Genomic DNA, 27224 nt, shown 5'->3' on the forward strand with positions numbered 1-27224 from the left:
CAGTCCAATAATCTTATCTTCTGCCCTATATAAATATGGTAGATCTTAATAGTCCTAAGGACATCCACAAAGTGTGGTGGACTTCAGGGCTATGGATTAAAAAAGGAACCTCTCTTGACAAAGAGAGCACCCTAAATTGGTTGGTGGTTAAGAAAGATAGGTTTGTGCAAGAAACCACTTTTCATTTGTGGAGTCGGATAAAGTGCTTTCATTATAGCACATGGAGTAGTGAGCTCCCTCTTATTCATCGCCATTATCAAATGCTTGCTACTGCTCATATCTGACCTCAAAGTTCAGGCCTTCAGTTATTTATACAGGAGTGCCTAATTGGCCACACGGTATTTTCAAAAGCCAATAAATCATGTCACTTCTAAAAGAGATCCCAACGTTTAAAATGTATCTATAACGGCATACCCAATCTTTCAAGATGGACCAGATGCAGAGTTTTCTCTGAATCAAGTCTTCACTCCTTCCTCCACATCTCACCAGGAAAATCCCTGTTTGTCCATAATCTAAACACAATGCAGCTTATTTTACTTAAACAAAAGTTTGATTATATTCCACGATGTCATCATTACAATAAGGATCAGAGTTTAGCAATTCAACTCATCTTTTCTGCTCTCTCTAGAAATTACACAAACTGTTTTTAAGTCAGACCAGTGACATTTATTGCTCAACTTTGATCCCAGACAGTTATGAAGGCTAGCTAGCTTTTGTCACTGAGAACCAATGCAACTATTTTAAGTGTCACAAATGAGGATACAGCAAAGAGATTTAGTTCTCAGAGAGAAGTGATTAATTTCATCTCTGACATCCTTATCTGGCTCTTGAGAGTTGACCCATCATCCCCAAAATATATTATACAGGAAGTCTTGCAAAAAGGTTGGGTGAAGCTTTCTTAAAACTTATATAGTCAGTTAACTCTTGGTATCAATTGTCTTTTGAATCACAAAAGTAATTTCTGAACTTAAATGGCAAATACTAAAGCTCACAACAGCAAGTTTTAAAAATTACCCTGTTCCCTACTTTTTAACATTTGCTCCATGTTGTAGAAAAAGTGAATATATGTAAATATTTTTAAAAAGAGAAGGTGCACTTATCTGAGGAAAAATAAAAGACAACAAAAAAAAATCCATTGTTTGTGCTGCTAGTTTCCTAACTCAGTTAAACCCCACAAAAACCATAGACTAGTTTCATAAAAGAAAATAATGAGTATCATATACACATCTAATACAATAAATTCAAACAGGAGCACACATATTATGTTGGTGATCAAACATGGACACAGATAGGCAGAACAGGATGGAACAAGCAGAGCCAAGAAAATTAGAAATAAGCCCTTTCTCTCATTCCTGAAAACCATGCAAAGCAGAATAGCCCAGTCAATACAAAATGACAGATGCACGAAGAATCTGAAGAAAACGCAGAAAGGCAACCCTAATGATTAAAAGAATTATCGTTCAATGAAGGCTAAGTTGAAAGATGAGAATATCCTTGTGAAAACATGCCAAAGACAAAATGAAAAAGTCCATTAAGAGTGCACAGTGAACCAGATACTGGAATGCCACAGAAAACCAAAGGAAAAAGTAGAGGGGAAAGAGCATGTTGCTTCAATAAAAAACACGGTAAGACACATGTAAGGCATTCAACTACCGCAAACTTAGAAGTACTGAGTTAAATGAATGCTGTACATGAGCATCAATGCAGTAATGTACATTTTACTCTGCAAGACATATTATGGAACACTGCAGCAAGTACCAAAAAAAAAAAAAGTGGCCAATAACCAAGAATTCTACACCTTAATAAGGCTAAAAGGTAATGCAATACTTGGAAGAAACTAAATGATAAGCCTTCAAGTTATCAATTGAAGGATGTGACTTTAACATGTTCTAAGAAAACACCAGGCCAACTGTCATTCTCACAAATCAGAGCAGGAGAGGGAAGAATAATGCTTGTCTCCTACTGAATGGTATTCATCATAAGTGAAAATGAGTATAGCTTGAAGTGGAACTCTGCCTGTGTCTGAAGAAAAGTGAGTCGGTGGGGAGACAAGAAAGTGAAAACAGTCTCTTAATAAATTAAATTCTCATAAAAACTAACCTTTCTCCTTGGATTTTCTATCTTGTTCTCTGTCCCGACTTTTGCTCCTGTGCTTATATGACTTTCGATCTCGGCTTTTTGATCTTCTTCGATCCCGACTACGAGATCTATGCTTTCTTTCTGACCTATCATGGCTTCTGCTTCTTCGTCGATCTCTGCTTCTTAAATAATTTGAAACAAAAGGAAAGCAATTTCAGCTGATATTACAGTGAGAAAAAACCTTGAAGAATTACATACTGTTGAATAAATAACAAGATTAAAAGCAAAACTTACCCTTAAAGGCAAAAGAATAGAACCTACTATTAAAACATATTTACATTAGAAATCTTAAGAACTGAAAATTGAAAATCCTTCTAACTTCAATTTTTCAAATAGGTAGCCCTACCCAAAATAATTTATAATTTAAATGTCTTGGGCTTCCCTGGTGGCGCAGTGGTTGAGAGTCCGCCTGCCAATGCAGGGGACACGGGTTCGTGCCCCGGTCCGGGAAGATTCCACATGCCACGGAGTGGCTAGGCCCGTGAGCCATGGCCGCTGAGCCTGTGCGTCCGGAGCCTGTGCTCCGCAATGGGAGAGGCCACAACAGTGAGAGGCCTGCGTACTGGGAAAAAAAAAAAAAAAAAAAAAAAAAAAAGTCTTCTCAGAATCAATGAGAAGAGAAGCACTTAAAAGACCATCCAATACACCGACTTCCTAATAAGACTGCATCAAACCTCCTTAGACTGCCTCAGAAATAGCAATGAAGTTGCCTCGAAGATGGACTCTTTCAGATTCAACTCTCATAATCCATCCTCACGCTTAATGAGACTTAAGAGGGTCAAGTACCAAGGAATATCACTAGTAATTACTACTGTTTATTGTACACTCACTATATGTCTGGCTCTGTTTCATGTGTTCAATATACCTGCTTCGCCTTCTTTCTCTACTTCGTGATCTTTTGTGGTCCCGAGACCTGCTGCATCTTCGGTCAGAAGTTCGGCTTGAGTGACGACTCCTTGATCGACTCCTCTTTCTTCTTTCTCTGTCTCGAGCCCTTTCTTTTTCTCTTTCTTCCTCTTCTCTTCGTCGTTTCCTCTCTCTTTCTTCCCTTTCTCTCTCCCTTTCTTTTTCTCTTTCTTCTCGTTCTTGTTTCTCCTTTTTTAAACGCTCATCACGATCAGGTTCTTCAGTTCTTTTTCTTAATTTTTCCTAAGGAAATAGAGTTTGATTTTTTTTTTTAGAACTATATAAAGACACTGTCAAACAATGGCTACCTAATGTGAAGCATTTTTAGACCAACTTATGGAATTTGATACCCTAAAAGTGAAATGGAGAAATCTCAACACCATGTATGTACACAAGATATTATTTGACTAAACCCTCAGGAATATTCTTTCTCCCAAATTCCTGGCACTACAGAGTAAAAAAAATACAGTGCTTTGCTAATCTAATGAATAGCAAGGCATTACAGGGATTATCGCTACCTCAAATAACACAGTCAGCAAAAATATCAACGAGAGATTTATATCTCTATGTGATCAATTTTTAACCATATTAAAATAAAGTACTAGCTATAGCTAAAATACATGTTTATAAGAAACTTACTTTTAATTCTTCTACAGTAGCTTTAATTTTGGCATAGCCCATGTGCTGTTTTCCCATCAAATGGTCATCTACCCGGGACTGGGCATCTCCCACTATCAAAAAGGCTCCACACACTTCACAAACTTCCATTTGTTTTTCTTGGGCAGCAAAACTTTCAATTGTCTGAAATGATAAATCAGTTATTATAAGACTATCTGAGGAAGACAGAACAAACAAATCGCCCCAAAAGTACTTAACATTTAGAATAGATTTTTAATTTTGTCAACTGCTACTTTCCACTTCCCCAAAGCCATAATACTGAGCAGTAACTTTTAGAGAGAGGAAGCATGACAGCAGCAATCAACTTTCCACATCACCCAAGAAGTACTGAGACCCCATCCCTCAACTCCAACAAAGAAAAAGCTACCTGTACCACCTCGAAAAAGCTACCTATTTTAGTCTGAATTCATTTCTTGCTTGGTTCAACAGGTTAAAAATGTGGACTCCATATTAAAAGTGTTTTTCAAAATCATTAAGGAATTGAACTGAGTATAATCTGAACATATCCTTTTAATATTTGGGAACCAATGACCAATTATATTCTAGCATCAATATCCAAAACACGTATTTTGTATGTACAAATACATACACTGATACAAAATACACTATATCAAAGACATATCAAATACATTGATACCAAAACATGTATCAATATCTAAACATTATATTCTCTAACTGAAAGTTAAGAAAGTAGAAGGTATTATTAAGAGTATACCAATTCTGTACTAAGGTAAATACAAACTGAGTAATTTGTTCTAACAAAAAATAAATAAAACCCAGGCCCAAATCAATACTTATGATCTAAGGCACAGGTTGGCAAGCCAGTGGCTTAGAGGCCTGTTTTTTTAAAAGTTTTACTGGAACAAAGCCACATCCAATTGTTTATATATTGTTTAAAGCTGCTTTTGTAATATAAGAGCCTTTATATTACAAATCTTGTGACCCGCAAACCTAAAATATTTACTATGTGGCCCTTTAAAATAAAGTTTGCTGACATTAGAAAACTGTTCTCAAATCGGAATAGATCCTAGTAATTCTCAGTGAACAGCCTGGGTAAACCAAAATGAGGTTGCTACTCACCGAAGTTGTGGACCTAAGCAATTCTCTCTCTTCTTTTAACTGTTCAACTAATTTCATCATTCCCTGGGCTTCTTCTACTTTTCCTTCAGATCCTAATTCTTCAATCTAAGGGGAATTTAAAAAGCAGTCAAGATATCTTTCTAACCACACTATCCAAGTATTTTTCTTTTTACCCCAAGCTTCATTAGCATTTAGCGGTTATTTTGGGTCTTTTTGTTTGGTTTTGTTTAGTGAAGCCTGCATTAATTATGTATACTTAACAGAACATAAACAGCAAATTTCTAAGGTGCACAATTTCATAAGGTTTGACTCCCATGAAAGCAACACCACCATCTAGATAATAAACATATCCATCACCCGAGAAGGTTTCCTCCTGCCTCTTTGTTGTATCTCCTCCCAAAGCAACCACTGATCTGCTTTATGTCACTATAGATTAGTTTGCATTTTCTAGAATTTTATTTAAATGGAACCATGCACTTTTTTTTTCCTTCTGTAGGGCTCTGGCCTCTTTCACTCAACCTAATTATCTTAAGATTCATCCACACGGGGCTTCCCTGGTGGTGCAGTGGTTGAGAGTCCGCCTGCCGATGCAGGGGACACGGGTTCGTGCCCCGGTCTGGGAAGATCCCACATGCCGCGGAGCGGCTGGGCCCGTGAGCCACGGCCGCTGAGCCCGCGAGTCCGGAGCCTGTGCTCCACAACGGGAGAGGCCACAACAGTGAGAGGCCCGCGTACCGCAAAAAAAAAAAAAGATTCATCCACACAGTTACATGTAATTAATTCCTTTTTATTACTGAAGAGTGTATCACACTGTATATAGATCAGGGGTCCCCAACCCCCGGACCAAGAGTGGTCCGTGGTCTATTAGGAACCTGGCCACACAGCAGGAGGTGAGCGGCAGGCGAGCAAGCAAAGCTTCATCTGTATTTACAGCTGCTTCCCTATAGCTGACATTACCACCTGAGCTCCACCTCCTGTCAGCATTATGGTGAGCTGTATACTTATTTCATTATATATTACAATGTAACAGCAATAGAAATAAACTGCACGATAAATGTAATGAGCTTGAATCATCCCGAAACCATCCCCCCACCCCCATCTGTGGAAAAACTGTCTTCCATGAAACCGGTCCCTGGTGCCAAAAAGGTTGGGGACCGCTGGTATAGATACATCACATTTTTTTTATCCATTAACCTACTGACACTCACATGAGTTCTTTCCAGGTTTGTCTGGAGTGTTACCTGCCTAGTATGAATAAAGCCACTATAAACATCGGTATACAACTCTTTGTGTATACAACGCTTTGTGTAAACATATGCTTTCATCTCCCTAGTAGTGTAATGGCTCGTGGTGCCTCTTTTAACTTTTTAAGAGAGAAACCTTCTTCCAAAGTGGCTGCACCATTTTACATACCCCAACAGCGTAAGATAGTTTGCCCAGCTCTCCACTAACAGGTCAGTCTTTTTAATTTTAGCAATTCTAATAGGTGTTCAAAAAGCATCTCACTGTAGATTTGTATTTCCCTAATGTCTAATGACACTGAGCAACTTTACATGTATTTATTTGCTGTCCTTATACCTTCTTTGGTTAAGTGTCTACTCCAAGTATTTTCTGACATTAACGCACACAATTCTCACCTGCTGCAGGAGTACATCGATTTTATCTGTTAGAACCTGAATTTTTTCTTCATTTTTGCCTGTTGGACCAGCTGCCTAATGAAGACAACAGAATGTATTATCAACAACTAAAATACAGAAAAAGACGTTCAAACTCTCACATACCATGCCTACTATTTTACTTAATAACTGAAACGCTGAATCACAAGGACAGTAACTCAGCTGCCTCAATTTTTGTTAATCAGCTGCATATTCTGTCAGTTATTTATATCTAAGATCAAAACCTTATGATTAGCAAAATCAATATTGCATTTACTAATGAAGACTGAAATTTTAAAAGAATACAAAGTAGTGAATGAACCTGAACACAAGTTTCAACACTAGGGAAATCTGGGTTTCCAGAGAACAAGGACACTTTACAAAGACTGTAAATTAATTTCATACTCACCCCAGATGACTGCTGGTTTTGAGATAATGCCAAACGAGCATGGCCTCGTCTAATTCTACGTTCTACTTCTGCAAGTAAGCTCTGTAAGTATCGCAGAAAATCTCTCTCATAGCCAACTTTCATAAAACGAGAACTCTTCTCATACCTAATAAAAATGAAAATAAACAAGCACTGCTTTCCTTCCAAATCTTTATTGATTACAACTCTCATATTCTATCTTAACTAATCTCATGGACTACTGCGTTTAGACTGAAGGCGCAGGGAACTCCCTGGCGGTCCAGTGTTAGGACTCTGTGCTTTCACTGCTGAGGGTCCGGGTTCAACCCCTGGTCAGGGAACTAAGATCCTGTAAGCCGTGAGGAACCACCAAAAAATAATAATAGAAGAAAAATAAAATAAAAACAAATGTGATATAGAAAAAAATGCTTAGGCTTATACTTGGCACACAGTATGTACTCATATGGTGATACTACATAAAGCTGCATCACTTTGTACCACCCCCAACTAATGAAAAGGACCTCTGTCCAACATTCATTTTACACGAATTTCAATTATTTCTTCAATCCTTGTCCCCTTTAAGCCAAATAATGATGGGGGTGGGGAGATGACCCCCCAAAAGGTAACTTACTGTTTTCGCAGATTTTCATCATGAATTTTTTCACAAGGCCCTGAAAGAACAAGAAATATGAAGGTATAAATTATTGAAGTTAACTTTTCTCTTGCTAAAACAAAAGTTCTTTTTTAAAAAAGGAAAGAAGATTCAGGGCTTCCCTGGTGGCGCAGTGGTTGGGAGTCCGCCTGCCGATGCAGGGGACACGGGTTCGTGCCCCAGTCCGGGAAGATCCCACATGCCACGGAGCAGCTGGGCCCGTGAGCCATGGCCGCCGGGCCTGCGCGTCCGGAGCCTGTGCTCCACAGCGGTGAGAGGCCCGCGTGCCGCCAAAAAAGAAAAAAAAAAAAAAAAAAAAAAAAGGAAAGAAGATTCATTTAATCACTAAGTAGTCTGTAGACACCTAAATTAAGCCTACTGAATCATGAAGCGACATACCCAAGTAAGCACATGAAAAGTGTTCTCCTTAGTCTTCAAGATGAGTGTAACACAGAACTACGTAAGAGAAGAAAAAAGAGGGAGTAGGAGGAATGGAAAATATTGTTCCTTACTGCCACCAAGAAGAAAACTGGGATGAGGGCAGACCACTGGTCTGAACCACCAGCGACATTTTATTAATTTCGAGTCTCTGTAAATAGTACAAGACTAGCACCCTAGTCCTACCCCGTACCATCTCCAAAAGGCAACCAATTTTGACCCTTTTAGCTGTATCTTCTGGAATTACCTCCATATTTCTAAATTTTACGCTTATTTTGCTTTTTCTTGGTTTATCCTAGGCATCAAAAATTTAGGTTAAATAAACATTCAGTGCGTATATTTTGATTATGCAAGTCCTACATTAACTGCTGAGTCAAACAAAAGGTGCATTATAATGACACTTTTGATAAACTTACTGGAATTCTTTCTTTTGTTTAGTCTTTTCTATGTCTCTATTTCCAAATTCATCTCAAACACTTTAACTCAGCTATAAGAAACTATCTCAATACCAATGAGATAGTCAGATAATCAGCTTTATTTCCTTCCATGAGCTTTCTGTCCTGCTTCAGCCTGGGCTGCTTTTTTTCTAAGCTCACTAATAGAGTTGTCATCCTTAGAAATTCCTTTTCTGGTTTGTACTGAAGTTTACTGGATCTCTTATTTCTCTCCTTCTTGGTTTACACCCATGAGTTTCCAGAGAAAAGGCGGTAGATAAGTTTGTTGAGACCGTGCATGTCTGAAAATGTCCTTTTGTTTGGCTATATAGCTAACCTAGGTAAAAACATTTTTTCATTCAGAATCCTGAGGGTGTTTCTGCAGTGTCTTCAACTTCCAGTGTCATACTGACAAATTTGAGGCCATCCTGACTGATAATCCTATGTGCCCCACCCTCACGCCTGGTGTTCTGGAATTTCACAATGGTGTGGATCTTTTTTCATTTGTTGTACTGAGCTCTTGAAGGACTCACTCAATCTAGAGGGTAAAGTCCTTTAATAATGCAATATTAAAATTTCCTCCCTTCTGTTTTCTCTATCTAGAACTCTTAATTAGCTATTAGAGGACTGGACTGATATAATTTTTTCAAATTTTAATTTTTTATCAACATTCCACAAATTTATTTTATCCTCAAAACTTTCCCCTGATTTTATTTCAGATTTCTCTAGTTCTAATTTCTAAGAACTCTTCTTAGTTTTTCAAAACTTCCCTTTTAATACAGCATCCTATTCCTCCTGACATGTTCTCTTATTTCTCTGAGGATACTGAATTTAGTTACGGCTTTAAATTTTTTTTTTCTTCTGTTTTCCCCCATTATCCACCATATTCCACTAATTCTTTTTTTCTGTTGGTTTTGGTTAATCTTTTGTGTTTGAAGGTTTTCTTCAAATGTCTGACTGGTATTCCCTGGCTGGCAAAACACTTCCAAAATCTGACTCGAAGTTGGTATGCTCAGGCAGGGTCTGTCAACTAACGGGCTTTACCATAGGAAAATCGGGCAGCAAGACTTGCTTTTAGGAGATTCCCCAAGGGTCAGTACCTGTAGATCATTTCTCTGGAACTGTTCACTTTCTCTAAAGAATCCTCTTCTCTTCTGCCTGGGGAAAAACATCTGGCTGTATCCTTCTAGGAACAGGGCAGAGGAAGGGAATGGGAAAACCTCACTATTGAAAATACAGACTCATTTTATCTCTTATAGTCTCATCTTCGTTCATTACTGCCCTGTCCTGTATCTCTACTCCCAGTATCTAGATACATCCAGCCCTAATGTGCTCTTAATGTTTTAGGGCAAGCTGTTAATGTTTCTAGAATGATACTAGTTATGTACCATCCTTGGGAGAAGAAAATGATCAAATTTTTTTTTTGCATTTTGTGGCTCAAATGAACTAGAGTCTCTTTACCCCAATTTCTTCAGAACATAACCCCCGGGGTCTCCTGGGCTGTAGGGGTGGGAGACAGAATCACCAGATGCACAGGTCTGACCACACAGACTAGTGGTTCTCAACAAGGGCAGTTTTGCCCCCAGGGGTATCTGGCAATGCCTGGACGCATTTTTGGTTGTCACAATTGGGAGATGTTACTGGCATCTACTGGGTACAGGCCAAGGATGCTACTAAACATCCTACAATCCACAGGACAGCCCCTCCCACCCCCGCAAACACAGAATTTTCCAGGTAAAACTGTCAAATGTCAAGGTTGAGAAACCCTGAACTAGACTCATCTCTGGTTTTCAGCCCCATGATTCAACTCTGCCTTCTATGGTACCTGATGCCTCCAAATCCTGAGCCTGTCCAGGGTTCTGCTGATCAAACTCTTTCTTCTGTTTAATACCCCCTTCTGCAGGCTTTTAGGGTACAGGTTTCTCTGCTATTCTTCCATCCACTTGTCATCTTCCAAAAATGTGCTGACATCTCTAATGTTATCTCGACTCTTCCATTTACACCTTTTTTGTTTTTAAATTTTCATTTTAGTGGAGGGGTTTCAGGAGGGAGTGGAAATAGATATGTATATTCAATTAAGCCACCATGTTTAATTAGACTGACATTTATTAATACATTCAAAAAACTAAGCCAGGAAAGAAATTACTTTATCAACAAACCTTTAAGAGGAAACTTCCTTTCAAAATTATAAAGTATCAGTTTCTCTTTAATCATAAATTCGATAAGTTACACAGAACACTTACTTACCAAGATCAGAACGAGTGTTTGTGAACAATTCCGCAGGACAAAAACCACAGAGATAATATTTACAAACCTAGTGAAGAAAAACAAAGGTAATTTAACTTTTTGAAATTGTTCGGTTTTAGAACTATACCAGAAAAGGGTGCCAAATAACTATTTTCTCATTTCACGATCTTCATCTTTCAACCAAGTAAGTTAAGAATAATTTCATTTGTTAAGCCATTTAGTTAGGTAAATTAATGACTTTCAGACTCCTGGATTCCAGTACAAGAAGTGCAGGACTGACAGTTACCAGCATTTTCTATTTCTATAATTACTTCCTATTTCTATTAGAAATCACTGCCCTACTCCCAAGCAACAAAAAATATTGGATAAAGACATCCAGAAAAAAGATAACTTTTTATTTTTAATTAAAAACACACAAAAAACACATTGTTCTTATTTTCCTAACTTTGTTAAAGACCAGAACCAATTTACAGACTAAGACTTGGAAATCACTGCCTAAATTCCAAGTAACACTTATTTAAAGCAATCTGGTTCAGTATTTTCACTTAAAGAGATCCTGTAATGGGCCCTAAGGTGTAGTGGATATTTTCACACATGCCAGCACTTTACTGAGTAATTTCTATGGTATGAGGAAGAATTATTAACATGAAACCGACTTTTAATTCTCTCTCACTGGTACTTTTGTAACTCCTTCAGATATATTCCGGGACTGCTCTATCCTATGTTTAATTCTATAACACTGCAAACCAAAACCTGTTAAGCAAAATATCTCCCTTCATATAACCCTTCATTGTTATTGGGTAATTTTTCAATGTACAACTATAACATATGATAGAAAAGGTCTGCTAAATTTAAGATTGAATGAGTTTTTTCGAGACACTTAGAACTGGATGTTAAATCTGAAATAGATTGTTTTTTGCTTCAAAGGTCAACTGTTTTATACTTGTGTGAAGCAATGTGGTTCCATAAGCTGTGTCCAAAAGAACTAAGGTCTTATAAAGAAAGGTCTCATAAAGAACAATGAGATTCAAAAATCATGTCTAAACAGATTTAGTTTTATATCAATATTATCCTGTTATATGTAGCCATATGTCATAGTATCTTTGTACCATTTTCTTTTCTTTAGAAGTTCTAACACTCGATTTTAAATTATTAAAAAGGCTCTGTATGACCACAAATAACATGTTGGCGAGGATGTGGAGAAAGGGGAACCCTTGTACACTGTTGGGAGGAATGTAAATTGGTGCAGCCACTGTGGAAAAACCATATGTAAGTTCCTCAAAAAATAAAAATAGAACTACCATATATGATCCAACAATTCCACTCCAGGGTATGTATCCAAAGAAAACGAAAACACTAATTCAAAATGATACATGCACCCCAATGTTCACAGCAGCGTTATTTACAATAGCCAAGATATGGAAGCATCCTAAGTGCCCATCAACACATGAATGGATAAAGAAAATGTGGTATATATACACGATGGAACACTAATCAGCCATGAAAATTTGCCATTTGCAACAACAAAGATGGACTTGGAGGGGATTATACTTAGTGAAATAAGCCAGACAGAGAAAAGACAAATACTGTATGCATTTGTGGAATCTTAAAAAAAAAAAAAAAAAGCAAATTAGTGAATGATAACAAAATAAAACAGACTCTGTGATATAGAGAACAAATGGGAAGAGGGAGGGGCAAAATAGAGGTAGTGTATTAAGAGGTACAGACTATGATGTATAAAATAAATAAGCTACAAAGATATATTGTACAGCACAGGGAATATAATATAGCCAATATTTTACAGTAACTGTAAATGGAGTAAAAATTGTAAATCACTATGTTGTACACCCGAAACTTATATAATATTGTAAATCAACTATACCTGAATTTTAAAAGGGCTCTATACATGCAAATGATTGTTTTAAAATGCTATATACTTTTCTAATTATTAAAATGTCTGACTTGTTAAATTCTGCATCCACTTTAAGTGTATCAGCAAAATACCAATGCCAACATTCAGTTTAAGAATCTCTTTCAGGGGACTTCCCTGGTGGCACAGTGGTTAAGATTCCGTGCTCCCAATGCAGGGAGCCCAGGTTTGATCCCTGGTCAGGGAACTAGATCCCGCATGCATGCCGCAACTAAGGAGCAGGCAAGCCACAACTAAGGAGCCCGTGAGCCGCAACTAAGGAGCCCGTGAGCCGCAACTAAGACCCGGCGCAACCAAATAATTAGCTAGTAAAAAGAATCCCTTTCATTTGGGGGAAGGAGGACAGACAAAGAGGGTATGCTACTTATCTTTCAGACTATTAACCCTGGTTCCAAGGGCCCAAAAATTATTTAACAAATTTCCCACAATTTTAATAGTTATATGAAATAGGTTAATAATAGTTATTACCAGCATTTACCATTACTTATAGCTACAAATTATATGGTTTTAATTATATTATTTAATTATATTAATTTTAAAACTAAACTTGGCGTTCAGCCCTCATAAGTATGAAAGTTTACTATCATAAGTATGAAAGTTATTACTATCACTATGCATTTTGCTTTCAAGTACATATGTAAATATAAGACTACTGTTCATTAAAACAAAGGAATAAACATCTCTAAGGTCCCTCCTGACTCTTAAATATAACTAAATACAAACTTGAGTATTTATAGGAAGGAAATCTTTTTGGAATTATTTCCAAATAGTACTTATTGAATCTTAGTTTTAATAACATTTATCACCAAAATCAAACTGACCTGGGTCTGAACTGGGATTTACCACATACTGTATGACTTAAGTTTTCTGTAAAAGTGGGGATGACTACCAACTTCAAGGTTTGTCATAAAATGTGTAATAAATTCTGGTTTTTAAAACTAAAATACCTCTGATTTTCAGAGCTATTTAAAGTTTTATTCTTAGGACTTCCCTGGTGGCACAGCGGTTAAGAATCCGCCTGCCAGGGGCTTCCCTGGTGGCGCAGTGGTTGAGAGTCCGCCTGCCGATGCAGGGGACATGGGTTCGTGCCCCGGTCCGGGAAGATCCCACATGCCGCAGAGCGGCTGGGCCCGTGAGTCATAGCTGCTGAGCCTGCGCGTCTGGAGCCTGTTCTCCGCAACGAGAGAGGCCACAACAGTGGGAGGCCCACGTACACCAAAAAAAAAAAAAAAAAAAACAATTATTAAGAATCCGCCTGCCAATGCAGGGGACACGGGTTCGATCCCTGGTCCAGAAAGATCCCACATACCACGGAGCAACTAAGCCCATGCGCTACAACGACTGAGCCTGCACTCTAGAAGCCGCGAGCCACAACTACTGAGCCTGCGCGCCACAACGACTGAAGCCTGCACGCCTAAAGCCCATGCTCCGCAACAAGAGAAGCCACTGCAATGAGAAGCCTGTGCACCGCAACGAAGAGTAGCCCCCGCTCGCCGCAACTAGAGAAAGCCCACACACAGCAACGAAGACCCAACACAGCCAAAAATAAACAAATAAAGTTTTATTCTAAACTCTAAGCCTTATTTATATAGTTTTCCAAAAAACAGTACATTCTAAGTGGTCAAAACTCTAAGTCTAAATATACTATGTCAGTTTTCCAATAAAATACGTGAGTGAACACACTTAAATCTAGTAAGTACTGTATGGAATTTTAATTTTAAACGGCATTTAATTTGAAAAAGTAGAAAATGGCACTTCAAAAATCATTTAACACTATGTGCTAAAAACGATGCTTGAAGTATCAATACAAGACCATGTTAAGACTCACTCCTCAAGAAGCTCGGTTTAGTAGTGACACAAAAACTAAAATGTACATGCATCACTAGAACAGACAGGAATTTAGTCAGGAATGTCAAGTGGTGAAGCTTGAACTGGTTAAGTTCAGAAGTGGAATGACAAGACATTCTAGGCATAAGGAAACATGAAAAGACAGACATAGCAGAGTATGAAATAGGCAAGTTGAAATAGGTATGCTTGGAGAGGCAACATACTGCAGAGTTTGAAACGTGGCCGCCACTTTTCAACTGTAACTCTGCCTCGTGTCCTCAATACAAAAAAAGGAGACAATAAGTATTTCACAGTGGGATTGTAAAATTTAAACTCTCCATTTACTGAATTGGGAGAAATGAGCAAATAAGTCTGGTTTTTAAAATACTACCCATTACTTTTTAAAATGTCTTTAGGCACTATGTAGATCAAATAAGGCATGCCAGCAGGTCTACCTATAATTTAGTCCAATCACTCCATCTGAGATGAGAAAGGGAGATCAACCACGTGACCTGCCCTGAAGGCATCTAGCTACTTACAAAATAGAGATTAAAACCTATTTTCCTAATTCTTTTCTGTGTGCTCCTTCCACTCTCCAATTCTCCTTAAGATACTGTTGTAAAGAAATGGAACATCAACACATTTGTTATTCTACCCAATAAACTCTAGCTACTTAGACTGCTTCTTTTAACCCTTCCCAGGGATTGAGGATGTTTAACTAAAAATATTAAGTCTTTGACTCAGCAAGTCTTTACTAAATGTCCATCATGGACCTAGAAGTCTGATAACCAAAGGTGGCAAGGGGGAACAGAGTTCGCATAACATAATTGTGATTCCCTTGATTAATTAAGGTAACACTGAAGACCAGAAGAGTTCAATCTCAACAGCGTACTTTTCACTACCACTTAAGAGAATGCAGATACAACCAATGTGACTAGGAAATTTTAATTCCAAGTTTCCATCACATTAAACAAAGTCAAACTGTCAAAAGTTAAAACAATATCTGAAAATAAAATTCAAAAAAATTAAAATCTGGCATTAGATAACTGTTGGGAAAAGGAACATTCCAAACATTACTAGAGTTGTGGGACTATTTCGCAGCATCCATCAAAATGACTAAGTAAAATATGCATTTAACTTAGTCATTATCTTTCTAGGAATCTATTCTACAAATGATTCAGCTACATGTACGAGAACGTTCATTGCGGATTGGTTGGTAATGGTAAAAGAATTTGACATAATCTACATATCCACCAGGAAATAGTTAAACTAAGGTAGATTTTTTTTTTAATTTATTTTTGGTTGTGTTGGGTCTTCGTTGCTTAACGCGGGCTTTCTCTAGTTGCGGCGAGTGGGGGCTACTCTCAGTTGTGGTGCGCGGGCTTCTCATTGCTGTGGCTTCTCTTGTTGCAGAGCACGGGCTCTAGTCATGCAGCCTTCAGCAGTTGCAACACGCGGGCTCAGTAGTTGTGGAACACGGGTTCTAGAGCACAGGCTCAGTAGTTGGGGCACATGGGCTTAGTTGCTCCGCGGCATGTGGGATCTTCCCGGACCAGGGCTCAAACCCATGTCCCCTGCATGGGAGGCAGATTCTTCCTTGCGCCACCAGTGAAGCACTAAGGTAGATTTACATGTACCAATGAGGAAAGATTCCACAGTATAAGTGAAAGTTGTTAAGTATATATTATAACTTATATAACATTACATTACTATATGACAACTTTCACTTATATATCTGTGTCTGTAAATTACTAGGAAAGATCTGGAAACATACATACAAATTTTTAAGCTTTTCCAGGGGAATGTAACAATAGGAAGGGGAGACAAGGTCAGACTTTCGCTGTTTACTTCTAATTTTAACCTTTTATAGTAAAGCAAGTTTACTTTTGTAAAAAATCATTTTAACAACTCTAAATCAGAGGGGACATAATAGTAAAATCAATTCTTAACATAGTAATTAGTCATGGTTCACTCTTTTTTATTGCCTACACAAATTTCCTGTAAAATTTTAATCAATTTTCCACAGCAGCTGAGATAGTAAACATCTCTCTCCCACTAAGAAGCCTTCAATTATTTCCCAATGTCATTTAGTCCCAACTTTTAACAAGGCTTATAAAAAACATTCAAAATGAGGTTCCTGCTCATCTATCTACACACCTCCTCCCCCAACAACAAAAACAAGGGCTTCAGCTCTAATACCATTCACAATTTCTCAGGCCTAAGATTCTCTCCAGCCCCTAGTAACATTTGTCTTCTCTCCCTCAGGCTAACTCCTACGAATCCTTTAGGTCCCAGTATTTAAAGTCCACTTTAAGAGGCCTTCCCCGAGTACCCCAGTCTGGGTTAAGTGCCTTTTTCATGTGTGCTTTTCTAGACCCTCTACTTTCCCCCACTGTGCTACAAAAGCCCATTACTCCTTCATAACTGCTACCAAATGACAGTTCTCTCAGGGAAAGTGCTGCATCTATACTATTCGATTGTACGTATTATAAGAATGATACATTTTTGTGTCATTCAAAATAATCTGTATTATTTGTATCATCCAAAGTAATTATAGGAACTTCCTCAATTTACAAGAAATGATCAGAAAATTAAACACATTTCATGAAACAATGAAACACTGTATACTAACATAAGCTACTTTCTCCCCTTGTGAAGAAATCAAGTCTAATGAGATACCAGGAATTCCCTGGAAGTCCAGTAGTTAGGACTCCGTGCTTTCACTGCTTGAGGGTCCAGATTCAATCCCTGGTCAGGAAACTAAGATGCCACAAGCTGCACGGTGCATCAGAAGGAAAAAAAAGTCTAATGAGACAGAGACAGAGAGAGAGAGACACAGAGAGAGAGACAGAGAGACACACACATGGTTTCCCAAAGGCAATCAAATATTAAGGAAATACCTTAATATTTTCAGTGTGATAATAATATTGTGGTTATTTATTTGTCGTGCTCCAAGGCATGCAGAATCTTAGTTCCCCAACCAGGGAGCGAACCTGATGCCCCCTGTACTAGCAGTCTTAACCACAGGAATGCCAGGGAAGTCCCAGTCCTTATATTTTAGAGACAGATAATGATGTCTTTTAAGGTTGAAATGATAGAACTGCTTCAAAATAGTGAAAGAGGTAGGACATACAGAGGAAATAATACTGGCCATCTGTTGATAATGTGTCTCACTGGGTATGGTTACATGCAGAGTTCATTCCACTATTCACTTCTGTATGTGTTTTGGAGAGAAAAAAGCAAACAGCAGTTATATACACAAAACATAGGCTGCTGGCAATTCCAAGAAGCCCAACACTTACCACGTACTACAGAGTGAGGCAGGAGATGCCTATACTTCTGACAAAAATAACATTTTGGTGACTATGAATTAAAACTGTCTAGTAGGGCTTCCCTGGTGGCGCAGTGGTTGAGAGTCCGCCTGCCGATGCAGGGGACACGGGTTCGTGCCCCGGTCTGGGAAGATCCCACATGCCGCGGAGCGGCTGGGCCCGTGAGCCATGGCCGCTGAGCCTGCGTGTCCGGAGCCTGTGCTCCGCAACGGGAGAGGCCACAACAGTGAGAGGCCCACGTACCTCAAAAAAAAAAAAAAAAAAAAAAAAAAAAAAAAAAAAAAAACTGTCTAGTAAAATACCTGTAGACGCCATGTGGTATATTTACTCATTTTTTGCTTCCAATTTCCTTCTTAGATTCTGAATCCCTTTTTTTTTTTTTTTTGCTGTACGCGGGCCTCTCACTGTTGTGGCCTCTCCCGTTGCGGAGCACAGGCTCCGGACACGCAGGCTCAGCGGCCATGGCTCACGGGCCCAGCCGCTCCGCAGCATGTGGGATCCTCCCGGACCGGGGCACGAACCCGTGTCCCCTGCATCGGCAGGCGGACTCTCAACCACTGCGCCACCAGGGAAGCCCTGAATCCCTTTTTTAGATGTTAAAAGTCACAAGTAAAAATGTGGACAGTAACTTAACTGTTTTTTTTTTTTCTAAACAACTTTCAGTGTCAGTGACAGTATCTGCTAACATTGTGAAAATTTTAGAAAAGAACATTTATTTCAATTCCCTTCATAAATCATTAAGCCTTCATTGAAAAGAGGGCACACCTGAATTTGATAAATTATGAACAAAGTCTCATTTTACATATTATTAGAATCAGAGTTAAGTCAACACTTAATTTCACTCTTGGGTTGAGATCTACAATATAAAATCCTCAATTTGAACTACAAAGTTCCTTTTATATATATAATAATAAAAGCTCCAGACCAAACTTTACAATTCCCTACAATCTCAACTCTTCAGATGATCAGAAGGCTACCAATGCCTTCTCTATCAAACGCTGAAATCTTTGCATGTGAACACTAACCAAAAGGTGCTCACACTAGGCAGGTAAAATCATATGCTTTCCTCATTACCCTGGTTGTTTAGGATTAACAAAGCAAACTGCTTAACGCAAAAACACTAATCTCAGTTAAATGTAAAATATTAATCAATGAGGGAGGAGGGTGTGTCAATGAATCCTTGGAACAGTATTAAAGCTGATTTGACTTGAGTTGAAAACTACTTTAGTTGAACACTACTTTCTCTCAGATCCAAAGGTAACAATCTACAAAAGTTGGAAAGGCCTGTAACGTAAAGCACTTTCCCTGATAGTGGTTACATACATCTTTACAAATAAATGAAAGGTCAGTAATTTGCATCACAGAAGCATCCTTCACTTAAAAATGAGTTTCCCCCAAGTGCTTCTAGCTCACAATTAAAAACCTAGTATTGGGCTACCCTGGTGGCACAGTGGTTAAGAATCCGCCTGCCAAGGCAGGGAACATGGGTTTGGTCCCTGGCCTGGTAAGATCCCACATGCCGCAGAGCAACTAAGCCCGTGCACCACAACTACTGAGCCTGCGAGCCACAACTACTGAGCCCACGAGCCACAACTACTGAGCCCGAGTGACACTACTGAGCCCAAGTGCCACAACTACTGAAGCCTGCGCACCTAGAGCCCGTGCTCGGCAACAAGAGAAGCCACGACAATGAGAAGCCCGTGCACTGCAACTAAGAGTAGCCCCCCGTTCGCTACAACTAGAGAAAGCCCACGCACAAGCAACGAAGACCCAACACAGCCAAAAATAAAAACAAATAAATTTATTAAAACAAACAAAAAAACCTAGTATTGACACTAAGGAGGTGGGTCAGGAAGCAGTAGTTCACAAGCTTTAGAATGCATAAAGATGCCATTTTAAAAAATGCACATTTCTGGGGCCTTAATGTAGACCTATCAGAATGGGGGTGGGTGGGCGCCCGAGAAGTACAGATATCTGCATTTAAAACAAATTCCAAAGATCAGTCTGATGCAGACATCTAGGAATTTTTTAACACTAAGGTAAAGCTTCCATTTCATTGTTAAACAAAAGGACCCCACCCAGCTGAAATGGCTTTCTGCATCCAGTGCAAGTGTGGCAAAGAAAAATTTCCAGATAGAACAGGAATGCAAAAATATTTTGGGGAATTCCCTGGTGGTTCAGTGGTTAGAACTCCACGCTTTCACAGACTAGGGCTTGTGTTTGATCCCTGGTCAGGGACTAAGATCCCACAAGCCTCAAGGCGTGGCCAAAAAAATAAAAAAATAAAAAACTGAAGTATCAGGTTACAGTGATGGTGAAACCCTTACAGTACATACTGGGGTTGTCTATTCCTCCAGGATTTTAGCACTAACAGCCAACAACATATGCAAATGACCTGGAAGTGATGCCACGAGCTTCCCCAGCTTTATAAAACTCTATAGTAATTCCTGCTTATTTAGAAGAGGCCACATGCTGGTCTACACCAACCTTTCCTTGCAGACAAGAATCTGAAACACCAGCAATTGACTTTTTCAAATCCCTGAATCTAGAATGAAGTGCAACTTGTCATTAAAGGCATAAAATATTTTAACAGCACCAAAAGTTTAAATCAGTGAGAAGCACTAAAAGGAAAAAAAAACCCTGAAAGGAAAACAGATTTATTGAACTAAGATGACATAAAACTTAAGTGGCTTTTCTGACAGCCTCATTACTTGTGTTATAAACCCAGCACATGTAATGGAATATGGCAATAAAATACCACCAGGAAAAAAAGTTTCTCCACAACACTTGTTCAAAACCAATTAGGCACAGACATAGGCTGCTCCAGTTGATGAGCAATTAAAAGGAATTTTCTCTCTGTAATTCAAAATAGATAAATGTCCTATTTGCCCAAGTGAATCATAATGCTCATTTTTTTCTTCTTGCAAAGCTTAGATTACTGAGTGAAGTGGTAAAAGAAAAAGTTACTTCACTGTGACAAAGAAATGCCTAGAAAAGAAAGAATCAAGGCAAAAAACAGTTACTCTATGAATTCTACCACAACACTTCATACTACTGTGGAATCAGGCAGCGCCCACAACTTTAGTCAAACTCTTATTTTTTAAGGTACTGAAAAGACTTGTCTAGCACCAACTTGTTATCCCACACTGCAAGAGAAATTTTATTCTGACCAAAGCCTATGTATGTTTAAAATGAGTAAGCAACTTAAAAAAAAAAGCATAATTGTTTATTCCTTCATATTTTGATTAGTAACTGCCCTTAAATTATCTTGTTTGATTACAACCACATGTAAAATTAAATTCTACATCTATTCTTCAGGTAAGACCTAAAACAAATGTTACACATCGTGTTCAAAACACTAGATAAACATCAGGGTATTTGCAGAGAACCAGTTTCATAGAACTGTGGAAAGTGAACAAGACCACAAAGATTAGGTTTAGTATCGCCATTTAACTTGCCAAAAGACCTTGGGTGAGCCTCTCAAGTCTCATCGGTGAAACTGGGTTTATAATTATTTACCCCTACAGGGTTAAGAGAATCAAATGAGTTTCACGTGAAGAAAATGCCTTGACAATTATCTACATGAATGGCTTACTAGACCGTACTGCTATCAAACAATATTTGTAAATCACGGTGAACCCTACCAAGTTATGACCTCTTTTAAAATTTTATTTCCCCATATAAGCGTCGAAACTGAACCGTTACTGAAATAATATACTGTTACGATTTTTACCACTAATGCTGGCCAGAAATTTCAGTCTAAATACGTCGCTCAGCCCAAATAACGGTTGAATCTGCCCTTTCCCCTATTTCACAATGAAGTGAAAACTCCAGAGCCTATAGACGTTAAAAAAAAAAAAAATTCCTTCCTTTCCCGCCTTTCCCTGCCTGATTAAGGTGCTTTTCAATTCTGCCAAGGGTCTTTTTCACTTCCTTGATACTTAAACAACAATAAATCATCCCTTATCCTAGGATCCAGGAGGACTCCTCCCTCCCGGGCTATCCTCCCGGCTCCCTCCGACCACGGGGTCAGACACTTGACCGCGGGGCGGCCCGGGCCCCAAACCGCGCCGCGGCCCCGGCGGGCCCCAGTCCGTTCCACTCCCCTCCCCCACGACGCCCGGGCACAGGCCCAAGGCCCGCGGGACTTACGCTCTCGTGGTCCCACCGCACGTTGCTGCGCTTCTCATCCGGGGCGAGGTTTCGGTCCCGGCCCATTAACTCATCCAACAATTGCGCGGCCGAAATCATGGTGCTTTCCTCGGGCGACTGCTCCCACCAGCCCTGGCACCCACCAAAGAAAACGCCGGCGACGCAGTCGCCAAGCTCTCCAGCCCGCTCCCGGCCTAAAAGCCTGCGCTAAACAGGAGCCGACAAGACAAAATGGCCGCCGCGCGGACGCCTTCCCAACATGCCGTGCGCGCGCGTGCGCCCACCAGGACACGCCCAGGCCTGGGAGGCGAGGGCGGGCCGCTTCCGCCGGCCCGCGGGCGGGGCTTGCCGAGGCCTGAATTCCGCCCCTGCTGGGCCGCACCGCCCTATTACGCGCAAAGCGAAACCGGAGGCTATTCAACGTGGTAACGCGTGCTGCTTCCTTCCGTAGGCTCCGTTAGTCCCGCGCTCTTTCACGGAAATAGAAACATACGTCTTGAGGCTTTAACACCGCTCCGAAATGGAGAAAAGGGTAGCGTATCCTCTTGTACCACGCGGTGCTCTCGGTGCCATCTTGCAGTGGAGGAAAGTGAAGATAAGCACTCGTTCCACGTTTCGACTCCTTTCTCCTAGTCTCTGCGCTTGCCGCCTCTTCTCCCTGGCTTGCTCCTCCCACCCCGACTCCCCTGATTCACAAGGTGGAAAATCAAGGCAAGAAGAGATAAGGTGGTTTCTTCTCACGCGGAGTATGGGGAGGAGTTTGCCTCCCAGTCTGGAATTTTTTTTAATTATTGATTCATTTACTGAACAAATATCTTGAGTACCTATCATGTACCAGGTAAACGCTTGAAGCTAAGCTCTGAATCTTTCAGACACTGTCTTTGCTCCCACAGACCTTGAGGATTAGTGAGGGAGACCGTCACTAAATAAATAAATATATCAATATAAATTGTAATAAGTACTCTAGCACCGTTAACTGTACTGACTCTAAAGACAGATCGCCTGGGTTGGTAATCCCAGCTCTGCCATTCTGCCTTCCTTTCCCCATCTGTAAAATGGGGCTTATAGTAATAATGGTCCCCTAAACACATAAGATGTTGCTGTGACGATAACACAGGTAAGGCATGTAGAACAGGCCCAACACATTTTAAGTTTAATCATTAGCTATTATGATAATGAGGAGGAGAAAGTAGGGTTCTGTCAAAGAGTAAGAGAGGTCTCTCCGTGGAAATGACCTAAGGCCTAAAAGATGATGGCTCTCCAGCCAAGCAAAGTGGACAAAAAAGAATTCAAAGCAGAGAGAGAGTAGCATATACCAAGGTCATTTCACTATATGAAACGATGTTCATCATTATTTTAAATAAACCTAAAACTGTCAGGATACTCATTAAGTGGGCTGAGGATAGCAAGCATTTGAGAGATGCTGCTTTAAAGGGGTAGAGAAGGAACCATAGGATACTGTGAAAGGGAAGCCAAAGATGTAAGAGGAAAGTCTGAAGAGTATAGAGTCAGGGAAGATCAAACAAACAAACAAAAATAGAGAAACTGTTTCAAGAAGGTGAAAGTGGGCTTCCCTGGTGGTGCAGTGGTTAAGAATCCACCTGCCAATGCAGGGGACACGGGTTCGATCCCTGGTCCAGGAAGATCCTACATGCTGCGGAGCAGTTAAGGCTGTGCGCCACAACTACTGAGCCTGTGCTCTAGAGCCCGTGAGGCGCAGCTACTGAGCCCACGTGCCACAACTACTGAAGCCCACACACCTAGAGCCCGTGCTCCGCAACAAGAGAAGCCACCGCAACGAACAGTAGCCCCTGCTCGCCGCAAATGGAGAAAGCCCGCGCACATTAACGAAGACCCAATGCAGCCAAAGATAAATAAATAACTAATTTTTTTAAAGGTGAAAGTAACCAACATTGTAGAAAACTGCTGAAGATCTGGCATGGGAAGACTGAAAAGGATCCACTGGATCCGCAGTTGGAAGTCAGACTGAAACGGATTGAAGAACGAAGGAAAAATGAAGGAGTAAAATGGCAGGTGGACAACTCATTTTAAGAAGTGAAGAAGCGAGATAGGGTAAGAACTGAAAGGAGGTATGGGTCAAGGGAGGCTTTTTCAAGATGGGAAATTAGAATATGTTTAGTGTTGGAGAAGGTAGAAGATAAAAGAAGAGAATAGCTAAAGTTCCAAATTCTTAAGAAGGGAAGGTGATGGTTTAGGCTCCAGGGCATATTGGCCCTTCCTAGAAAAAAGGACCTTTTCTCCACTGAAACAAGAGAAGAAAAAAGAAATCAGTTTGTAGATGCAGCAGTGAGATGAGGGAGTTTTCAGCTGAGTTGCTGTTTTCTCAATGAAGCGTTTTTTGAAGGTTCACCACTGCCATGACCACCAAAAAGGAAAAAAAAAAAGTACATATCTTGAACTACAAACAGAACTTATAAAACCTGAGTGCAAAGTTACAGTTTCTGTTCACTAAAACTTTTTTTTTTTTCCTACATCACGCAGCTTGCAGGATCTTAGTTCCCTGACCAAGGATTGAACCCAGGCCACGGCAGTGAAAGTGCCGAGTCCTTACCACTGGACCACCAGGGAATTCCCTAAAACTTTTTAATCTAATACCCTCCTTCATTCCACAAACTTTAATGGCACATGTACTTTGTGCCAGGGACTGGGTTAGTGGCCGGGAACACAGATAGATGTATACGACCTGGTTCTCAGGGAGCTCCTGAACCGTGGAAGACAAAACTGTAACAATAACTTGAAATGAAATAAAAGGAAAATACTGTCCTTTGGATCTCAGAGGCAAGAGCTCCTACCCAGTCCCACACTAGGCTCTCTATGGCTCTCTTTTTCATAGATTCTGAGGCCAGCCACAGTTCAGTGTGTATTACCACTGCAGATAATGAATTCATTCATTTATCTTTTTCATTAATTCAACCAGTGCCAGCATCATCTGCTGGGCATCAGGGATTCAGACATAAAAGTAGTCTTTTGTTTTTTTGGCCACGCCCCTGGGGGCCTGTGGGATCTTAGTTCCCCGACCAGGGGAATCAAACCCGTGCCCCCTGCAGTAGAAGCTCAGAGTCCTAACCACTGGATGGCTAGGGAATTCCCAAAAGTAGTCTTTATGAACAAATCACAATGCCCAGTTTACAGATAACTTTTTTTTTTTTTCCTTCGGTACGCGGGCCTCTCACTGCTGTGGCCTCTCCCGTTGCGGAGCACAGGCTCCGGACGCGCAGGCTCAGTGGCCATGGCTCACGGGCTCAGCCGCTCCGTGGCATGTGGGATCTTCCCGGACCGGGGCACGAACCCGTGTACCTTGCATCAGCAGGTGGACTCTCAACCACTGCGCCACCAGGGAAGCCCTACAGATAACTTTTATAGATTATATGAGTTGGTTATTTTCTGATGCTGAGATGGAAAACAACCTTATCAATCAGTGGTCTCCAGACCCCGTTCCATGTATGTTACTAATGCAAAGTGTCATGGACTGAACTGTGTGCCCCCCCCCACAAATTTATATGTTCAAATTCTCAGAATCCACAGTAGGATCTCACAATGTAATTACATTTGGAAATAGAGCCTTTAAAGAGGTAATAAATTTGAAATGGGCCCCAATACAATCTGACTGGTATCCTTATAAGAAGAGGAAATTTGGAAACGCCAGGTAGGCACACAGACAGAGGAAAGGCCATGTGAGGACACAGTGAGAAGGCAGCCATCCGCAAGCCAAGGAGAGAGGCCTCAGGAGAAACCAAACCTACTGACACCTTGGATCTTGGACTTTTAGCCTCCAGAACTGTGGGCGAATAAATTTATGTTGTTTAAAGCCATAAGTCTGTGGTACTTTGTATGGCAGCTCTGGTGAACTAATATAGAAATGAAGCCACAGTTACTACTGCTTCCCAGTCTTCAGTGTGGCCCCCATGACTCCATCCTCCATCTGCTTTGCTGCCTCCATCATCTTTCTAAATGTAAATCCAGTTGTGTCTCTTCCCTGCTCAAAACCGCTCAATGGTTCCCCGTCTAAAATCTAAACACCACAAGGCCATCCATGATCGGACCTGCTTCTCCAGCTTTCTGCTACTGCTCCCCCCATACCTTGAACACCCCTTCTTCCTATGACATCACACCACATTACACTGCTCCAGACATGGAATGCTCTTTCCTCACCCCAGAAACGTCTACCCATCTTCCTCAGCTCACAGCCCAAGCATCACCAGCTCTGTAAAGCCAACCTGGACCCTCATTCTCCGCCTGCCACACACAACTCATCATCTTCCTTGTGCCACCATTTTACCTTGTACATTTTGGGGTTTTCACACGATACTGCAAATATCAGTCTTTTTCTTTCAGATGAAAGTTTCTCCCTTTCAGTCTGGTGGCAGCCATCAGTTTATCTCAAAGGTAAGCCAAAACAGGCATTTACAAGTACATCCAGGAGCTGTGGAGGAAGAAGCAGTCCGATGTAATGCGCTTTCTTCTCAAGGTGTGCTTTTGGCCGTACTGCCAGCTCTCTGCACGCCACAGGGCCCTCCACCCCACCCAGCCTGATAAAGCACGCAGACTGGGATACAAGGCCAAGCAAGGTTATGTCACATATCAGATTCCTGTGAGCCGTGCTAGCTGCAAATGCCCAGTTCCTAAGGGTGCCAACTATGGGAAGCCTAATTATCATGGTGTTAAACGGCTAAAGTTTGCTTGAAGCTTTCAGTCTATTGTGGAGGAGTGAGCTGGGTGCCACCATGTGGCTCTGAGAGTCCTGGATTCACACTGGGTTGGTGAAAATTCTACACACAAATTCTTTGAGGTTATCCTCATTGATCCATTCCATAAATCTACCAGAAGAAATCCTGACACCTAGTGGATCACCAGTCCAGTCCACAGTACAGGTAGATGTGAGGGCTGACATTGGCAGGTTGAAAGAGCTGTAGCCTTGGAAAGGGCCACAAGTGCCGCCACACCGCTGGTGGTTCTCACCATGCAGCTTGGAGATGGCACAGTACTCTCCAGCTCCACTGTTACTGATAATATAAGTAATGTTTGTGGGCTTCCCTGGTGGTACAGTGGTTAAGAATCCGCCTGCCAATGCAGGGAACACGGGTTTCGAACCCTGGTCCGGGAAGATCCCACATGCCGCGGAGCAACTAAGCCCAGCACCACAACTACTGAGCCTGTGCTCTAGAGCCTGCGAGCCACAACTACTGAGCCCATGTGCCACAACTACTGAAGCCTGCATGCCTAGAGCCCGTGCTCCACAACAAGAGAAGCCACCGCAGTGAGAAGTCCGCACACTGCAACAAAGAGTAGACCCTGCTCGCCTCAACCAGAGAAAAGCCCACGTTAAG

The 27224-nt window shown here is 40.7% G+C and overlaps 1 protein-coding gene and 1 pseudogene across 9 annotated transcripts in view; one reads left to right on the forward strand and one right to left on the reverse strand.

Moving 5' to 3' along the window:
* The window catches only part of LUC7L3 (LUC7 like 3 pre-mRNA splicing factor), a 25641-nt gene extending 3499 nt beyond the window's left edge, over positions 1-22142 (reverse strand). For 5 of the 9 annotated variants that reach the window (XM_032616070.1, XM_032616064.1, XM_032616065.1 and 2 more), the window contains exons 1-9: positions 21877-22142; positions 10636-10702; positions 7496-7535; positions 6868-7012; positions 6441-6515; positions 4804-4908; positions 3685-3846; positions 3005-3288; positions 2101-2261 (exon numbers count right to left, since the gene is read on the reverse strand). In XM_032616070.1, coding sequence (XP_032471961.1) covers positions 2101-2261; positions 3005-3288; positions 3685-3846; positions 4804-4908; positions 6441-6515; positions 6868-7012; positions 7496-7535; positions 10636-10702; positions 21877-21975 — 1138 coding nt within the window. In that variant the 5' untranslated portion in view covers positions 21976-22142. Of the gene's footprint in view, positions 26-2100; positions 2262-2969; positions 3289-3684; positions 3847-4803; positions 4909-6440; positions 6516-6867; positions 7013-7495; positions 7536-9488; positions 9829-10213; positions 10379-10635; positions 10703-21876 lie in introns of those variants that run through there. The other 4 variants (XM_032616066.1, XM_032616072.1, XM_032616071.1 and 1 more) reach the window with 4 other exon arrangements.
* On the forward strand, positions 22136-26904 carry LOC116746174 (annotated as a pseudogene).
* The last annotated feature ends 320 nt before the right edge of the window (positions 26905-27224 follow it).

The sequence above is a fragment of the Phocoena sinus genome, chromosome 20, assembly GCF_008692025.1.
Source record: "Phocoena sinus isolate mPhoSin1 chromosome 20, mPhoSin1.pri, whole genome shotgun sequence".
NCBI lineage: Eukaryota > Metazoa > Chordata > Mammalia > Artiodactyla > Phocoenidae > Phocoena > Phocoena sinus.